This window comes from Triticum aestivum, chromosome 4A (assembly GCF_018294505.1).
Source record: "Triticum aestivum cultivar Chinese Spring chromosome 4A, IWGSC CS RefSeq v2.1, whole genome shotgun sequence".
NCBI classification, from domain to species: domain Eukaryota; kingdom Viridiplantae; phylum Streptophyta; class Magnoliopsida; order Poales; family Poaceae; genus Triticum; species Triticum aestivum.
In genome coordinates, this window is record NC_057803.1 from 694,985,744 (window position 1) to 695,005,024 (window position 19,281).

General features: G+C 46.6%; 1 protein-coding gene across 1 annotated transcript; it reads right to left on the bottom strand.

Annotated features, from left to right (window-relative positions):
- Nucleotides 1–17,269: 17,269 nt before the first annotated feature.
- On the bottom strand, nucleotides 17,270–18,870 carry LOC123083191 (probable indole-3-pyruvate monooxygenase YUCCA11). The gene is made up of 2 exons (XM_044505299.1): nucleotides 17,793–18,870; nucleotides 17,270–17,667 (listed from the first exon to the last, which is right to left on the bottom strand). The coding sequence occupies exons 1-2, from the start codon at nucleotides 18,765–18,767 to the stop codon at nucleotides 17,476–17,478; spliced, it is 1,167 nt and encodes a 388-aa protein (XP_044361234.1). The 5' UTR covers nucleotides 18,768–18,870; the 3' UTR covers nucleotides 17,270–17,475.
- Nucleotides 18,871–19,281: the final 411 nt, after the last annotated feature.

Here is a 19,281-nt window from a genome sequence, read left to right on the forward strand (position 1 = left end):
TCGAAAGCTGTTGCGATCCCCTATACTTGTGGGTTATCAAGGATCTATTGGAGTCAAAGAACAACTATTAATTGGGTCAAATTTGGTGATGAAAACTCAAAGTTCTTTCAAGCTAAGGCTACCATCAAATTCAGACATAACTTCATTCAGTGCTTATACAATGATCAAGGGGTACAAATGACTGAGCATCATGATAAAGCTGCAATTCTCTGGAATGCTTTCAAAGATAGGTTGGGTCAGACTGGACAGATTTCAGACCCTCTGCATTTAATCAATCTTATTACCAGGGTGGAGGGTTTACAAGACCTAGATGCCCCCTTCACAAAGCAAGAAATTGACTCAGTAATTAAGCACTTGCCTTCTGATAAAGCTCCTGGGCCTGATGGTTTTAATGGGGATTTTATTAAGGCCTATTGGAATATAATTGCTCCTGATTTCTACCAGATGATTGATGATTTCTACCATGGGAAGATCTCACTCCTGAGTATCAATGCCCCCTTTATCACTTTGATACCAAAGAAAGATAATCCAGTGACAGCAAGTGATTTCAGACCTATTTCCCTTCTCAATTGCACTATCAAAATTATCACCAAGCTCTTGGCCAATAGATTACAGACTGTGATTCTCCAGATTGTTCACACCAATCAATATGGCTTCATAAAAAGCAGAACTATTCATGACTGCCTAGGATGGGCTTTTGGGTATCTTCATCAGTGTCACCAATCTAAGCAACCTATTGTCCTCCTAAAACTGGATTTTGAGAAAGCCTTTGATCTGCTTAACCATGAAGCCATTCTTGCTATTCTGAGAGCTAGAGGTTTTGGAAGTAGATGGATCTACTGGGTCTCCATGCTGCTTACCTCAGGAACTTCTTCTGTTTTGCTCAATGGAGTGCCAGGGAATTTTTTCACTGCAAACAGGGAGTCAGACAAGGAGATCATGTTTCTTCTCTGCTATTTGTCCTTGCAACAGATCTTCTACAGTCCATGCTTAATGAAGCCACATCAGAAGCTAATTCAGGCACCAATCAATAGTCAAGCTTGCCCTGATTTTCCTGTGATCCAATATGCTGATGATACAATCCTCATTTTACCTGCTGATGCTAGACATATTGCTCAAGTCAAAAATCTCATTCTTCATTACACTGCTTTTACTGGACTCAAGGTCAATTATGAGAAGTCTTTCTTGGTGCCCATCAATGTTCCTGAAAATCAACTCCAACCCTTGCTCAATATGATGGGATGTCAACAAGGTCAATTCCCTTTCACATATCTGGGTCTTCCCCTTGGAACTTCTAAGCCAAAAATTGAAGACTATAGTCCTATGTTGCAAAAAATTGAGAGAAGGCTCTCTGGTTGTTCCACTATGTTGTCTTATGATGGAAGATTATTGCTCATCAAATCTGTTTTTGCATCCTTGCCAATCTTCTTCAGGTGCACCTTGGCTCTCCCAATGGGGGTGATTGAGCAGATCAATAAATATTTGAGAAACTTTCTATGGAGGAAATTTGGAATGGAAGACAGAGGAACAACTCTAATTGCTTGGTCAAAAGTTTGCCTACCTAAAAAGCAAGGTGGTCTTGGTGTTCTTGACATTGCTCTTCACAATAAGGCTCTCCTCATGAAAAATATCCTCAAGTTTTTAAACAAAGAAGATGTACCCTGGATTAGGCTAATTTGGGAGAAATACTACCACTCTGTCCCTCCAACTGGCCATGCTGTGGGATCTTTTTGGTGGAAAGCACACATCAGTCTCCTAGATGAGTTCAAGAAGATTTGCAAGTGTAGTATTGGAAATGGGCAAACGGTCCTGGCTTGGAAAGATTCTTGGATTGAGCACAAATTGCAGCACACCCTTCCACATCTTCACTCCTTTGCTTTGAATGATGAGCAGTCTGTTCAAACTTTTTTTGGGGAGACTGATTGGACTGAACATTTCCACTTGCCTCTCTCTGTGGAAGCCCATGGGGAGTTTATTCAACTCCAAATTCTTCAACCCACTTTACTCCCAACCACAGCAGATAAGTGGACTGTCATTGGGAGCTCTGGCAAGATATCTGCAATCCAAATTTATAACCTTCTTTTGGATCCACATGATGAGCATCCTTTCTTCAGTATTATATGGAAAAGCTCTAGTAGGCTTAAGTACAAAATATTCTTTTGGTTAGTGGCCCACTGCAGAATCAACACTAGAGCTCTCCTTCTCAGAAAAGGAATGCATCTGGATGATATTCACTGTCCTAACTCTAACCAGCAAGCTGAAGAAACAACTATGCATTTGCTATGGGACTGTAACTTCGCGCAAGATTGTTGGAATTCATTGTTGCCTCTTAGGAAAAGAGGTACCTCAGTCTATGAGGATACTGTGTTGGCTTCGACCCTATTACCGAAGCATTTTGCAATTGAGATCATCATTTAGGATGCTGGAATATCTGGATTCAGAGAAATAATAAGATCTTCAGAGCACTTCCACAGACAATTCAATCCTGGTGATTTTACCTTAAACAAGACCTTAAACTTCTGAAGTACAAGGTAAAGAGCAAGTTTGAAGAGGGGCTGACTCAGTGGATAGCACATCACCTGTAATCATGAGAACTTTTCCTAGAACAGGCATAGTCTAAAGACATTTTGGTTTCTTTCCCTTCCTTGGGGAGGTTGTAATATATTTGTACTATAATTTTCTTTTAATATATTTACCATAGAACTATTGTTCTACGGTGTTGGGTCAAAAAAAACTTAGTTCTTATCTTCTCCACACATCTACCCAGCTCTCTGCCTCTATATTCCTTTTTCTGCGACATTTGCCCACCACCCAACGCCACTTCTCCACCGGCAGCTGACGCACACCACCAGACTTCCTCCCACGCCTCCGCCACAGGCCCAGCCAGGCCTCGCGTGTGTAGGCCGGCCGCCAGCCAGGAGCCCATACACAGCCAGCCACACTGCAACAACGCCGCCGCCCGTACGCCGCCTCCCGCACAAACCACGCCCGAGCAAGCAACTCCCCTCGACCCCGGCGCCTGCAGCTCCTGCTCGGCTCCCCGTCCAGCACCCGGCGCCGTCATCGGCTACCCCCTGCAACTCGAGCCGTTGCTCTGCTGACCTTCTCCCTCTTCATTCCCTTCCCTAACCCCCTATGGATCTCTCCCTCACCTCTCACCTCCCCGTATCTTTTATGTATAGGGAGCATCACACCAGCGCCATGAATCTCCGACCCCGATGCCTAAGCTCCTGTTGCTATTCAGCGCCAGATCCACGCCGCCCCACCTTCTCCGACCGTGTCAGGAGCCGCCGTTGCTGCCTGCTTCGTCTGGGCTTGGAGACGACGAACGACAGGAGCACCCGTGACGTCCAGGGCCAAGTCCTGCTCGATAGAGACCCTCGGCGCCACTATACACCGGTCCCGCTGCCCCATTTACCCCAGCCACCTACCGGAGAGAGAGGGCCTCCTCACCGCCCAGCGCCACTCCTCCATCCAGCGCCCATGAGCTGCCTTGCTCGAGTTCCTTCCTACCCGCTAAAGCCTTGTCGTGGTCCACCGCAGGCCACAACGGCCGCACGTGTTCCAACCACCCATGGCTCTGCTCCGCTTCCCCTCTTCCCTGAGGGCGGCACACGTCGGCGTGGTGGTGGGCGCGCAGCGGCATGGGGGTTGCCCGGCGGCACATGGCGGCGTGGGGTGGGCCGGTGGCGCGTGGTGAGGCGGGGCGTGGTGTGGCATGACAGGAGGTGGAGATGGGACAGGGATTTGTTTGGAGGGGATTGGGAGGCAGGGTCGTGCGTGTGGGTGGGTTATTTCTTTTTTTCTCGGCAACACCGGTTTGGGTTAACTTATAATAGTATGGCCGGTTGTATATCCGAAACCACGGGGACCTTTGTGTAAAAAGGACGTGGCGGTGAACCCAAGGAGCCAATCTGTACTTTATTATTAGGGAAATATATTGTTGAATACATTACTGCCTTTTTGCAGAACACGTGAACACAAAGGCTAACTTTTCTGTTGGATATTTAACTCTACTAGGTATGTGCCCCCGTGTTCCCACGTGGATCAAACTTTTTTTGACCGAATAAGAATATCATATGGGACAAATCTTGATGGAATGCAAATATACAAAATAACATTATGTTTTGGTCATAAAGTATAGATTCTTCAGCTATTTCTTAAATTGATAAGATAGTTATGTGCCCAAGATAAATTTGCTTTATCAGGTTACCAAATATAAGAGATTATACTTTCGTCTTGGTTGTGAATTTGTTACTATTTATTTGGTTACCAAAGATGTTTGACTGTGATTTTATTTCTATACCATACGAAGGGGTTGAAAATCTAGAAAAAATCAATCAAGAGTAGAAGGTTGAACGAATGGGTGATGGGAAGAAATATGAAAGACGGAATATTATGTTCTTTATAATAATTATGGTGATATCAATCATGAATGAGTAATTAAGTTTGAATTATAGGGCTTGGTCTGCTCCTCCATTTATATATTAGGGGGGGGGGGCTTTGCCTCCCATATTAGGGGGATCCTTACCTTGTACATAATACATTATTGTAACATATCTTGTACAAAATATTTGACACACTTCAAACAAAAGAATCCCTCCCCCAGCTTGCTACACGTAGATGCCGACCGATCCTCCCTGGGAGAGATGGAACAGGACCCACATGATTAGTCCCAATAGGGCCAGCCCTAATAGTTTGGAGATCTTAGTACGGATTTAATAAAATGGATCTAACTCCTATAGTAGGGGCAACTGGTAATTTCGGTAGTATTTATTACATATCATGAAAATCATTATGAAGTCAATTATATGAGAAAATGTAATTTTAATTATCAATGAAGTCTTCTTAATATACAATTTATCTGTAATTAAACGATTTAGATGATGGTTATAATATACATATATTCAACTGTAAACAACCATTGAACAATCTCTTGAAAAAACATTAAAGAAATATATTGTAGTGCCATGGGGTGGTGTTGGTGTAAGGATCCCCTAATAGGGGGGCAAAGCACCCCCCCGCCCCAGGTACGAGGTGACGGTGACCGCTCCCGACGGGGTCGTGGTAACCGTCACGCCGACGCAGCTGGCGTTCAACAAGTACAGGGAGCAGAAGATGTACACCGTGGAGTTCAGCACGGGGGCGGTGAAGCCTGAGGGGACGTGGGAGTTTAGCGAGATCGTCTGGATGAGCTTGAAGCACCGCGTCAGAAGCCCGATGGCGGTGGCGTGGCTCAACAACTGATGCCCGCCAGCCAGCCAGTAGCCTTGGGCTTGCAATAAATCAAGTGATTTCTCTCTCTAGTAGTATGTCTATGTCTATGTGTGACGATGCCAGGAGCAGCCTTGGACTTGGAGGCTTCAACTGCTGCTATGTGTGATTGCCAGCAACTAGCCTTGAACTGCTAGTGTGTGACTGATGTCGTTGCCAGCATCCATGAATATGGATCCATTCCCTTGAATAATTGTTTGTGATGCAAATGCAATGCACATTGCCCATTTGATTCTTCTTCCTCCTGCTCCTCTGTTGCACAACACAACGCATGCTCAAGCTCAAGCTGAAGCTGAAGCGATGCCAAGACTTGCATGCTAAAAAAACAGAGTGAAGCAGAGCAACTTACACATGAATGAGTAATTAAATTTGAATTATAGGGCTTGGTTTGCTCCTCCATTTATATATTGGGGGGGGGGGTCTTTGCCCCCATATTAGGGGGATCCTTACCTTGTACAGAATACATTATTATAACATATCTTGTACAAAATATTTGACACACTTCAAACAAAAGAATCCCTCCCCCAGCTTGCTACACGTAGATGCCGACCGATCCTCCCTTTCTTGTCATCGGGGTCACAGGAGCTGATGGCAAGCCGGAAGGCACTCGTCCTTTACGCCTTCATAGCGTGCAGGGACTACCCGGTGAGTGAAGACCCACAAGTATAAATGGTCAATCATAGTCCTTTCGATAAGTAAGAGTGCCCGACATCGTCGTGTAGTTGTTGAATTCGGGGTTGAACCGCCCAATCTGTTGCGCCGTGCACTGGAGGTTGCAGAGGAAGTCCACGTAGTTATTCCTCTCGCATTGTGAACTTAGATGATATTCATAAAATTTTTGATTTTCCATTCAATTTGAACATTAGAGTTTGAATTACTTATATATGATCGATTGTTTGTGTTGCGGGAACTCAATCACCACGTAAATTTCATGGAATTATGTTGTTTTCCCATAGGTGAAGATGAAATGCCTTTTCGGTGGAGGCAATGGGAAGAACTCCGCATAGGAAAGCTCTCGCAGCCACAAGCGGTTGACGGGAGAGTGTATCTCCCTCAACGTAGAGGTGAATGACGCATATCACAATGCTCTCATGATGTGCTTCCCACAAGGTGGAGGTGCGATACATTCTTTGTTGAACAAGGACTTACTAGCAATGACTGGATGGCACACAACACGGGCATGGGTGGGTTTGGTCAATTACTCACCCAAACAGACCCGTTGACTAAACTTCTCACAAGCAAAACATGATCACACCTTAGTACTCTTTGGGTGTTAATCACATAGCAATGTGAACTAGATTATTGACTCTAGTAAACCCTTTGGGTGTTGATCACATGGTGATGTGAACTATGCGTGTTAATCACATACAGATGTGAACTATTAATGTTAAATCACATGGCGATGTGAACTAGATTATTGACTCTAGTGCAAGTGGGAGACTGAAGGAAATATGCCCTAGAGGCAATAAAAAGTTATTATTTATTTTCTTATTTCATGATAAATGTTTATTATTCATGCTAGAATTGTATTAACCGGAAACTGAGTACATGTGTGAATACATAGACAAACAGAATGTCACTAATATGCCTCTACTTGACTAGCTCGTTGAATCAAAGATGGTTATGTTTCCTAGCCATAGACATGTGTTGTCATTTGATTAACGGGGTCACATCATTGGAGAATGATGTGATTGACTTGACCCATTCCGTTAGCTTAGCACTTGATCATTTAGTATATTGCTATTGCTTTCTTCATGACTTATACATGTTCCTATGACTATGAGATTATGCAACTCCCGAATACCGGAGGAACACTTTGTGTGCTACCAAATGTCACAACGTAACTAGGTGATTATAAAGGTGCTCTACAGGTGTCTCCGATGGTACTTGTTGAGTTGGCATAGATCAAGATTAGGATTTGTCACTCTGATTGTCGGAGAGGTATCTCTGGGCCCTCTCGATAATGCACATCACTATAAGCCTTGCAAGCAATGTGACTAATGAGTTAGTTGCGGGATGATGCATTACAGAACGAGTAAAGAGACTTGCAGGTAACGATATTGAACTAGGTATGGTGATACCGACGATTGAATCTCGGGCAAATAACATACCGATGACAAAGGGAACAACATATGTTGTTCTACGGTTTGACCGATTAAGATCTTCGTAGAATATGTAGGAGCCAATATGAGCATCCAGGTTCCGCTATTGGTTATTGACTGGAGATGTGTCTCGGTCATGTCTACATAGTTCTTGAACCCGTAGGGTCTGCACGCTTAACATTCGGTGACGATTTATATTATGAGTTATGTGATTTGATGACCGAAGCTTGTTCGGAGTCCCGGATGAGATCGGGGACATGACGAGGAGTCTCGAAAAGATCAAGCCGTAAAGATCGATATATTCGAAGGCTATATTCGGACATCGGAAAGGTTCCGAGTGATTCGGGTATTTTTTGGAGTACTGGAGAGTTACGGGAATTCGTATTGGGTCTTAATGGGCCATATGGGAAAGGGGAGAAAAGGCCTCAAGGGTGGCCGCACCCCTCACCATGGATTGGTCCGAATTGGACTAGGGAGGGGGGCTCCCCCTTCCTTCCTTCTCCTTCTCCCTTCCCCTTTTCCTACTCCATGTGGGAGGTGAAATCCTACTGGGACTAGGGTGTCCTAGTAGGACTCCACACTTTGGGCGCATCCTATGAGGGCCGGCCTCCTCCTCCCTCCCTCCTTTATATACAGGGGCAAGGGGGCACCCTAAAACACACAAGTTGATCATTGATCTTTTAGCCGTGTGCGGTGCCCCCCTCCACCATAATCCATCTCGGTCATACCGTAGAGGTGCTTAGGCGAAGCCCTGCGTTGGTAGGTTCATCAACACCATCATCACGCCGTCGTGCTGACGGAACTCTCCCTCGAAGCTCTACTGGATCGTGAGTTCGTGGGACCTCACCGAGCTGAATGTGTGCAGATCGTGGAGGTGCCGTACGTTCGGTACTAGGATCGGTCGATCGTGAAGACGTACGACTACATCAACCGCATTGTCATAACGCTTCCGCTTACGGTCTACGAGGGTACGTGGACGACACTCACCCCTCTCGTTGCTATGCATCACCATGATCTTGCGTGTGCGTAGGAATTTTTTTTAAATTACTACGTTCCCCAATAGTGGCATCCGAGCCAGGTTTATGCGTAGATGTTATATGCACGAGTAGAGCAGAAGTGAGTTGTGGACGATAATAGTCATACTGCTTATCAGCATGTCATACTTTGATTCAGCGGTATTGTTGGATGAAGCGGCCCGGACCGACATTACGCGTATGCTTACGCGAGACTGGTTCTACCGACGTGCTTCGCACACAGGTGGCTGACGGGTGTCAGTTTCTCCAACTTTAGTTGAATCGAGCGTGGCTACGCCCGGTCCTTGTTGAAGGTTAAAACAGCAAATACTTGATGAAAAATCGTTGTGGTTTTTGATGCGTAGGTAAGAACGGTTCTTGCTAAGCCCGTAGCAGCCACGTAAAACTTGCAACGACAAAGTAGAGGACGTCTAACTTGTTTTTGCAGGGCTTGTTGTGATGTGATATGGTCAAGACGTGATGAGATATATGTTGTTGTATGAGATGATCATGTTTTGTTGAAGTTATCGACAACTGGCAGAAGCCTTATGGTTGTCTCTTTATTGCATAAGATGCAAGCGCCAAATAATTGCTTTACTTTATCGCTATGCGATAGCAATAGTTGCAAGAGCAATAGTTGGCGAGACGACCATGTGATGACACATTGATATAGATCACGATGATGGAGATCATGGTGTCATGCCGGTGACGATGGAGATCATGACGATGCTTTGGAGATGGAGATCAAAGGCACAAGATGATGATGGCCATATCATATCACTTATAATGATTGCATGTGATGTTTATCTTTTATGCATTTTATTTTGCTTTGATTGATGGTAGCATTTCAAGATGATCTCTCACTAAATTTCAAGGTATAAGTGTTCTCCCTGAGTATGCACTATTGTGAAAGTTCGTCGTGCTGAGACACCACGTGATGATCGGGTGTGATAAGCTCTACGTTCACATACAACGGGTGCAAGCCAGTTTTGCACACGCAGAAATACTCGGGTTAAACTTGACGAGCCTAGCATATGCAGATATGTCCTGGAACACTGAGATCGAAAGGTCGAGCGTGAATCATATAGTAGATATGATCAACATAGTGATGTTCACCATTAAAAACTACTCCATTTCATGTGATGGTCGGACATGGTTTACTTGATTTGGATCACGTGATCACTTAGATGATTAGAGGGATGTCTATCTAAGTGGGAGTTCTTAAGTAATATGATTAATTGAACTTTAATTTGTCATGAACTTAGTCCTGATAGTATTTTGCAAATAATGTTGTAGATCAATAGCTCGCGTTGTTGCTTCCGTATATTTTTATATGTGTTCCTAGAGAAAACTAAATTGAAAGATGATTGTAGTAATGATGTAGACTGGGTCCGTGATCTGAGGTTTATCCTCATTGCTGCACAGAAGAATTATGTCCTTGATGCACCGCTAGGTAACAGACCTATTGCAGGAGCAGATGCGGACATTATGAACATTTGGCTAGCTAAATATGATGACTACTTGATAGTTTAGTGCACCATGCTTTACGGCTTAGAATCGGGACTTCAAAAACGTTTTTGAAACGACACGGAGCATATGAGATGTTCCAAGAGATGAAATTGGTATTTCAGACTCATGCCCCTGTCAAGAGGTATGAGACCTCTGACAAAGTACTTTGCCTAAAAGATGGAGGAGAATTGCTCAACTAATGAGCATGTACTCAGAATGTCTGGATACTACAATCGCTTGAATCAAGTGGGAGTTAATCTTCCAGATAAGATAGTGATTGACAGAGTTCTCTAGTCACCATCACCAAGTTACCGGAACTTCGTGATGAACTATAGTATGCAAGGGATGACGAAAATGATTCCCGAGCTCTTCGTGATGCTGAAATCAACGAAGGTAGAAATCAAGAAAGAGCATCAAGTGTTGATGATTGACAAGACCACTAATTTCAAGAAAAGGGCAAAGGGAAAGAAAGGGAACTTCAAGTAGAATGGCAAACAAGTTGTCACTCCCATGAAGAAGCCCTAAGGTGGACCAAAGCCTGAAACTGAGTGCTTCTACTGCAAAGGAAATGATCACTAGAAGCGATAATGCCCTAAATATTTGGTGGATAAGAAGGATGGCAAAGTGAACAAGGGTATATTTTGATATACAAGTTATGGATGTGTACCTTACTAGTGTTTATAGTAGCCCCTGGGTATTTGATACTTGTTCGGTTGCTAAGATTAGTAACTTGAAACAGGAGTTACAAAATAAACAGAGACTAGTTGAGGGTGAAGTGATGATGTGTGTTGGAAGCGGTTCCAATATTGATATGATCATCATCGCATACTCCCTATACTTTCGAGATTAGTGTTGAACCTAAATAAATGTTATTTGGCGTTTGCGTTGAGCATGAATATGATTTGATCATGTTTATTGCAATACGATTATTCATTTAAAACAGAGAATAATTGTTGTTCTGTTTACATGAATAAAACCTTCGATGGTCATACACCCAATGAAAATAGTTTGTTGGATATCGATCGTGGTGATACACATATTCATAATATTGATGCCAAAAGATGCAAAGTTGACAATGATAGTGCAACTTATTTGTGGCACTGCCGTTTGGGTCATATCGGTGTAAAGCGCATGAAGAAACTCCATAAAGATGGACTTTTGGAATCACTTGATTATGAATCATTTGATGCTTGCGAACCGTGCCTTATGGGCAAGATGACTAAAACTCCATTCTCCAGAACAATGGAACGAGCTAGTGACTTATTGGAAATATTATATACCGATGTATGCGGTCCAATGAGTGTTGATGCTCGTGGCGGTTATCGTTATTTTCTGACCTTCACAAATGATTTAAGAAGATATGGGTGTATCTACTTAATGAAACACAAATCTGAAACAGTTGAAAAGTTCAAAGAATTTCAGAGTGAAGTGGAGAATCATCATAACAAGAAAATAAAGTTTCTACAATCTGATCGTAGAGGAGAATATTTGAGTTACGATTTTGGCCTTCATTTAAATGTGGAATAGTTTCACAGCTCACGCCATATGAAACACGACAGCGTAATGGTGTGTCCGAACATCATAACCGCACTTTATTGGATATGGTGCGATCTATGATGTATCTTACCGATTTACCACTATCGTTTTGGGGTTATGCATTAGAGGCAACTGTATTCACTTTAAATAGGGCACCATCAAAATCTGTTGAGACGATGCCTTATGAACTGTGGTTTGGCAAGAAACCAAAGTTGTCATTTCTTAAAGTTTGGGGCTGCGATGCTTATGTGAAAAAGCTTCAACCTGATAAGCTCGAACCCAAATCGGAGAAGTGCGTCTTCATAGAATACCCAAAGGAAATTGTTGGGTACACCTTCTATCACAGATCCGAAGGCAAGATATTCGTTGCTAAGAATGGATCCTTTCTAGAGAAGGAGTTTCTCTCGAAATAAATGAGTGGGAGGAAAGTAGAACTTGATGAGGTAACTATACCTACTCCCTTATTGGAAAGTAGTTCATCACAGAAATTAGTTCCTGTGATCCCTACACCAATTAGTGAGGAAGCTGATGATAATGATCATGACACTTCAGATCAAGTGACTACCGAACCTCGTAGGTCAACCAGAATAAGATCCACACTAGAGTGGTACGGTAATCCTGTTCTGGAAGTCGTGTTACTTGACCATGGCGAACCTACGACCTATGAGGAAGCGATGATGAGCCCAGATTCCACAAAATGGCTTGAGGCCATATAATCTGAGATGGGATCCATGAATGAGAACAAAGTGTGGACTTTGGTTGACTTGCCTGATGATCGGCAAGCCATAGAAAATAAATGGATCTTCAAGAGGAAGACGGACGCTGATAGTAGTGTTACTATCTACAAAGCTCGAATTGTCGCAAAAAGTTTTCGACAAGTTCAAGGTGTTGAATACGATGAGATTTTCTCACTCGTATCGATGCTTAAGTCTGTCCGAATCATGTTAGCAATTGCCACATTTTATGAAATCTGGCAAATGGATGTCAAAACTGCATTCCTTAATGGATTTATTAAAGAAGAGTTGTATATGATGCAACCAGAAGGTTTTTGTCAATCCTAAAGGAGCTAACAAAGTGTGCAAGCTCCAGTGATCCATCTATGGACTGGTGCAAGCATCTTGGAGTTGGAATATATGCTTTGATGAGTTGATCAAAGCATATAGTTTTATACAGACTTGCGGTGAAGCCTGCATTTATAGGAAAGTGAGTGGGAGCACTACAACCTTTCTGATAAGTATATGAGAATGACATATTGTTGATAAGAAATAGTGTAGAATTTTCTGGAAAGCATAAAAGAGTGTTTGAAAGGAGTTTTTCAAAGAAAGACCTCGGTGAAGCTGCTTACACATTGAGCATCAAGATCTATAGAGATAGATCAAGACGCTTGATAAGATTTTCAATGAGTACATACCTTGATAAGTTTTTGACGTAGTTCAAAATAGAACAGTCAAAGAAGGAGTTCTTGCATGTGTTGCAAGGTGTGAAGTTGAGTAAGACTCAAAACCCGACCATGACAGGAAATAGAAAGAGAATGAAAAATCATTCCCTATGCCTCAGTCATAGGTTCTATAAAGTATGATATGCTGTGTACCAGTCCTATTGTGTACCTTGCATTCTGTTTGGCAAGGGGGTACAATAGTGATCTAAGAATAGATCACTGGACAGCGGTCAAAATTATCCTTAGTGAGGACTAAGGAAATGTTTCTCGATGATGGGGTGATAAAAAGTTCGTCGTAAAGAGTTACGTCGATGCAAGCTTTTACACCGATCCAGATGACTCTAAGTCTCAATCTGGATACATATTGAAAGTGGGAGCAATTAACTAGAGTAGCTACGTGCAGAGCATTGTAGACATAGAATATTTGCAAAATACATACAACTCTGAATGTGACAGACCCGTTGACTAAACTTCTCTCACAAGCAAAACATGATCACACCTTAGTACTCTTTGGGTGTTAAATCACATATCAATGTGAACTAGATTATTGACTCTAGTAAACCCTTTGGGTGTTGATCACATGGTGATGTGAACTATGTGTGTTAATCACATACAGATGTGAACTATTAATGTTAAATCACATGGTGATGTGAACTAGATTAGTGACTCTAGTGCAAGTGGCAGACTGAAGGAAATATGCCCTAGAGGCAATAATAAAGTTATTATTTATTTTCTTATTTCATGATAAATGTTTACTATTCATGCTACAATTGTATTAACCGGAAACTTAGTACACGTGTGAATACATAGACAAACATAGTGTCACTAGTATGCCTCTACTTGACTAGCTCGTTGAATCAAAGATGGTTATGTTTCCTAGCCATAGACATGCGTTGTCATTTGATTAACGGGGTCACATCATTGGAGAATGATGTGATTGACTTGACACATTCCGTTAGCTTAGCACTTGATCATTTAGTATATTGCTATTGCTTTCTTCATGACTTATACATGTTCCTATGACTATGAGATTATGCAACTCCCAAATACCGGAGGAACACTTTGTGTGCTACCAAACGTCACAACGTAACTAGGTGATTATAAAGGTGCTCTACAGGTGTCTCCGATGGTACTTGTTGAGTTGGCATAGATCGAGATTAGGATTCGTCACTCCGATTGTCGGATAGGTATCTCTGGGCCCTCTCGGTAATGCACATCACTATAAGCCTTGCAAGCAATGTGACTAATGAGTTAGTTGCGGGATGATGCGTTATGGAACAAGTAAAGAGACTTGCTGGTAACGATATTGAACTAGGTATGGTGATACCGACGATCGAATCTTGGGCAAGTAACATACCGATGACAAAGGGAACAACGTATGTTGTTATGCGGTTTGACCGATAAATATCTTCGTAGAATATATAGGAGCCAACATGAGCATCCAGGTTCCGCTATTGGTTATTGACCGGAGATGTGTCTCGGTCATGTCTACATAGTTCTCGAACCCATAGGGTCCGCACGCTTAACGTTCGATGACGATTTATATTATGAGTTATGTGATTTGATGACCGAAGCTTGTTTGGAGTCCCGGATGAGATCGCGGACATGACGAGGAGTCTCGAAATGATCAAGCCATAAAGATCGATATATTGGAAGGCTATACTCGGACATTGGAAAGGTTCTGAGTGATTCGGGTATTTTTCGGAGTACTGGAGACTTACGGGAATTCGTATTGGGCCTTAATGGGCCATACGGGAAAGGACAGAAAAGGTGGCCGCACCCCTCCCCATGGACTGGTCCGAATTGGACTAGGGAGGGGGGCGCCCCCTTCCTTCCTTCTCCTTCTCCCTTCCCCTTTTCCTACTCCATGTGGGAGGTGGAATCCTACTGGGACTAGGGACTCCTAGTAGGACTCCACACTTTGAGCGCACCCTATGAGGGCCGGCCTCCTCCTCCCTCCCTCCTTTATATACAGGGGCAAGGGGGCACCGTAGAACACACAAGTTGATCATTGATCTTTTAGCCGTGTGTGATGCTCCCCTCCACAATAATCCACCTCGGTCATATCGTAGCGGTGCTTAGGCGAAGCCTGCGTCAGTAGCTTCATCAACATCGTCATCACGCCGTCGTGCTGACGGAACTCTCCCTCGAAGCTCTACTGGATCGTGAGTTCGTGGGACGTCACCGAGCTAAACGTGTGCAGATCGCGGAGGTGTCGTACGTTCGGTACTAGGATCGGTCGACCGTGAAGACGTACGACTACATCAACCGCGTTGTCATAACGCTTCCGCTTACGGTCTACAAGGGTACGTGGACGACACTCTCCCCTCTCGTTGCTATGCATCACCATGATCTTGCGTGTGCGTAAGATTTTTTTTTAAAATTACTACGTTCCCCAACAGCCGCCATGCCGCCGCGCCGCCGGGGAGCTTCGGGCTACTGCGGCGTCCGCGCGCGCCCCTCCGGCGCCTTTTACGCCGAGATTCGGTCCGGCGACGTGCGCCTCGGCCTCAGCACCTTCGACACCCCCCCACGAGGCCGCCCGCGCGTACAACATGGCGGCATGGCGCATCTCGAGGCCTCGTGCACAGTTGAACTTCCAGGACATCTAGATGTCCGAGCAGGCGCAGGACCTCGCCTCTCCACCGCGGCTAGTAACTGACGCCGGCCGTTAGGAACACCGTCGGCACCACCGCCGCCTCCTCATCGCTGAGGCGGACGAGCGAGCCATGGCGGAGTTGCACCAGCGCCACCCGGAGGACGTCGCCAATGAGAATGCCTTCTGGGTGGAGAGGAGGGCAAGACGGCGCGCGAAACAGGCAGACAGGCATCGTCCGAAGGCACTGGCGATATCGCATTGCAATCTGGGACATGCATCATTCTTCTTCGATAACGATGATCGGTGGGAAGACGTGTTCCTTGATACATCGGACGACACAAGCCAGGAGGATGAGGACAACGACGATCGGAGTAGTCCTCGTAGTTTCTAGTTTGTGCTGTTTGGTGAACTTTGCTATTTGTATCGGATTAGTTTGTGTTGTTTGGTTGAACTTTGCTATTTGTATTGTTGAACTTTATCTATTTGGTTGAACTAGTTTGTGTTCTGGTTGCTCGCGCGCGCTGATTTTTTGCAGCGTCTGTTGGAGCAGGTCGTGCTCGCAATATTTTGCAGCCGCTGCGGGAGCCAGCGCCCTGCCACGCACAAAAAACCGCTATTTCCGCGCGCAAAATACTGTTTTAGCGCGCCGCTCATTGCGCGGCTGTTGGAGATGCTGTGAGAGCACGCACGACATGACACCCCTCCTCCAAACTCAGGCTGGACACGGTCCGGGCCGGTCCGGTCCCTGACCGAGCCGCCATTTGGACCGGCCACCGGCAGACCGGACCGGACCGGACCGAGCAGCGCCGCGGTCCTCTTTTCTTGGACCGGACCGGCGGAGGTAAAGCTCGGGCCGGACCGAGAGGACCGGCGGCGGCGGCGGCGAGGTCGTGACCACGGCAGGCGCAAGAGACGACTCTTGCGAGCTCCTGGACACGGGCGAGAACGACGACAGTTCACACATGGCAGCAAGGGGACGCGGTGTTGCCGGCCGGCCGGGGCGCAATTGTTTACATGCGCGCGTTTGTTCAGGTTTTCCGCTACATGCAAGCAATTTAACACGTGCATGAGCCAGCGATTTTGTGCGTATGGGCCTTCCCGTGATTAGAGGATCAAGTTTTACGTGGGGTTAGTCGTGGGTTGACGCCGTAATTGACGGATCAAACCTCATTTCTGTAGTTATTTTTGTTATCTGCTCGACGAAAAGAAGGAAAGAAAAAACGGCCCGCGAGTTTCTCATCACCGCGTGCATCCAGCGTTGTTGAGGGATTCTTCATCAGGGTCTGCCGCTGCTGAATATAATGAAGTTTCTGAAAATACTGACGAAACTGAAGGTTCGGACGAAACTGAACAACGATTGCACATACAGATTTGGTAAGCCTCTTACGCAGGAATAGGAGCTTCCTTCTGTTTTCTGTTTGATTAAATAAAAGGAAACAACAGTGTGGAATAAAAGGAAACGGCAGCGTGGAGTTAGTCGTGAGATATGGTGCCGTGATTATCGGATCTAATCCCGTTTCTCTTGTCCTTTCTCTTTTCTGTTCGACTGAATAATAAGAAACAAACTTGAGAGCGTGACCTGAGTCTTCTACCTCTTGCCCCTATCTCTTCAATTGACTGAATTACGATTGATTCTGGTGAACAACGATGAGCGGGGCATGGCCAGGGCGTCGCCGGCATCAGCGACGTCTAGGAACGATCTGCATCTTCGGTCCGCTCGGTCGGACCGGTTAAAGACCGGACCGGACCGAGTAACTCCAAAGTCCAACACACACACCAGAGAGAGAGAGAGAGTGTGTGTGTGATAATCCATGTATGAAACGACGAGGTGCGGATAGCCACAGGCAACACATGCCCTTTACAATCAACAAACAATCGAAACATGACCACTCGTTCTCTCATATGCATTCATCCGTAGTACGTGTAATCACTCTGACTCATGACCAATGCGAGGCAGCTGCACATGCACTGACCCGGTCGTGTGATGGCTTCTTCTACCTAGCTCTAGACCCCATCGTCGTCGTCGCCAGAGCCCTGCCGGAGCAGCCTGCTGATGTCCTCCGCGATGAACTCCCCGTCTGTGCCGCTGCCGTAGATCCCTCTCCCCGCCAGCCCCGCACGGTACAGCCCGTTCTCCCCCTTGGGAGATCTACCGGACGCCATCCCGTCGTCACCGATCAGCCCGCCGTCGTCGCTCTGAAACCAAACCAGGAAGCATTCCGATCCAGCTTCAGTTACAGTTCACTAGCTAGCTAGCAAGCTGAGAAGTTGGCGACAAATTAAATTGGTTCATTCTTGGCATGAGACATTAGTGATCGAACCTTGAGCCACTTTTTTGCCGTGCTGCGGTACCCGGTGGCGAAGACGATGGCGTTGAAGCGGCGACGCTCACCGCCAGCGAACTCCACGACGTCCCCTTCGATGCTCGTGATCGCCGGCAGCACCTTGATCTGGCCGCTCTTGATCTTGTCGTAGGTGCCGACGTCGATGACTGGGTAGACGTTGCTCTGGATCTTTCTGGTGAAGGGCCCAACGTCAGGCCGCCGGAGGCCGTGCCTGGCCGTATCGCCGAACACGACGCGGCACGCGAACAACGCCAGCCGGTCGATCATCCAGACGGGCAGGTAGGCGAACAGCGCCGTGGACGCGTTCATGATCTCCCTCGTCATGAGGTGGAGCTCGCCGCGGACGACGATGGAGGCCGCGGCGCCGGCCTGGACCAGGTCCAGGGCGATCTCCATTCCAGAGTTGCCGCAGCCGACGACGAGCACTTCCTTTCCCCGCATCCCCTCGCCGGACCGGTACTCGCCGGCGTGGATGGCCTCGCCATGGAACGTGTCCAGCCCGGGCACCTCGGGCAGCACCTTCTCGTCGAACTCCCCCGTGGCCACCACCAGGAACCTCGCCGTGTACTGCTCCGCATCGCCGGTGGCGAGGTTGACGGCCTCCACCTCCCACCGGCCGTCCACGAAGCGCGCCGAGCGGACCTCGCGGCGGAGGCGGAGGCGCGCGCGCACGGCGAAGCGGTCGGCATAGGCGTCGAGGTAGCGGACGAAGTGGTCGCGGGGGAGGTAGGCCGGCGCGTCGTCGTCGTGCGGCAGGTGGGGGAGCGCGCTCGCCTGCTTGGGGAGGTGCAGGTGGAGGCGGTCGTAGGCGCGCTTCTGCCACAGCGAGCCGACGCAGTCGTCCCGCTCCAGGACGATGCTATCCACCCCGCGCCGAGCCAGGCACGCCGACGCAGCCAGCCCCGACGGCCCCGCCCCAACGATGATCACCGGCGGCGCGCTGTTGTCCATCGCCGTTGCTTGGTGCGCAGAAGCTGCCTCAGCCTGGATGTACGTACAGGAGATCGATATGCCAGGACCGGTTGGTTTTCACGGACCCTCTCCACCGAACCCTTTGTCCCTCCAATTTCCATCCAGAGTACGACACGCAATCCCGTAGGACAAAAATCTGGTCGCATGTGTAGCATCACACGTACAAGTGATGTGGACATCGATCGATCGTTCCAGTGATTCACGGGTGGAAAATGTTGCCCGGCCGGCCAACCAGCTACGTCGTCGCCGGTCTTGCCATGGGCCCATGCGACAGTGTATCATCACCTGCCCTTATATCTCTTCAAGCGCGACCCAAACCACTCGTTTTTCTTCTTTCTCCTCCCGTCTCACCTCTTCCCCCTATGGCCCTATCCCCTCCAAACTCTCTCGCGCGCAAGCCTGTTTCCGGCCGCCGTGAGCCCCTCAATCGCTACGCGCGGCCGGCACGCGTCAGAGCTGCAACCATGGCCCCGCGACGCTGCCAGTCACCAAT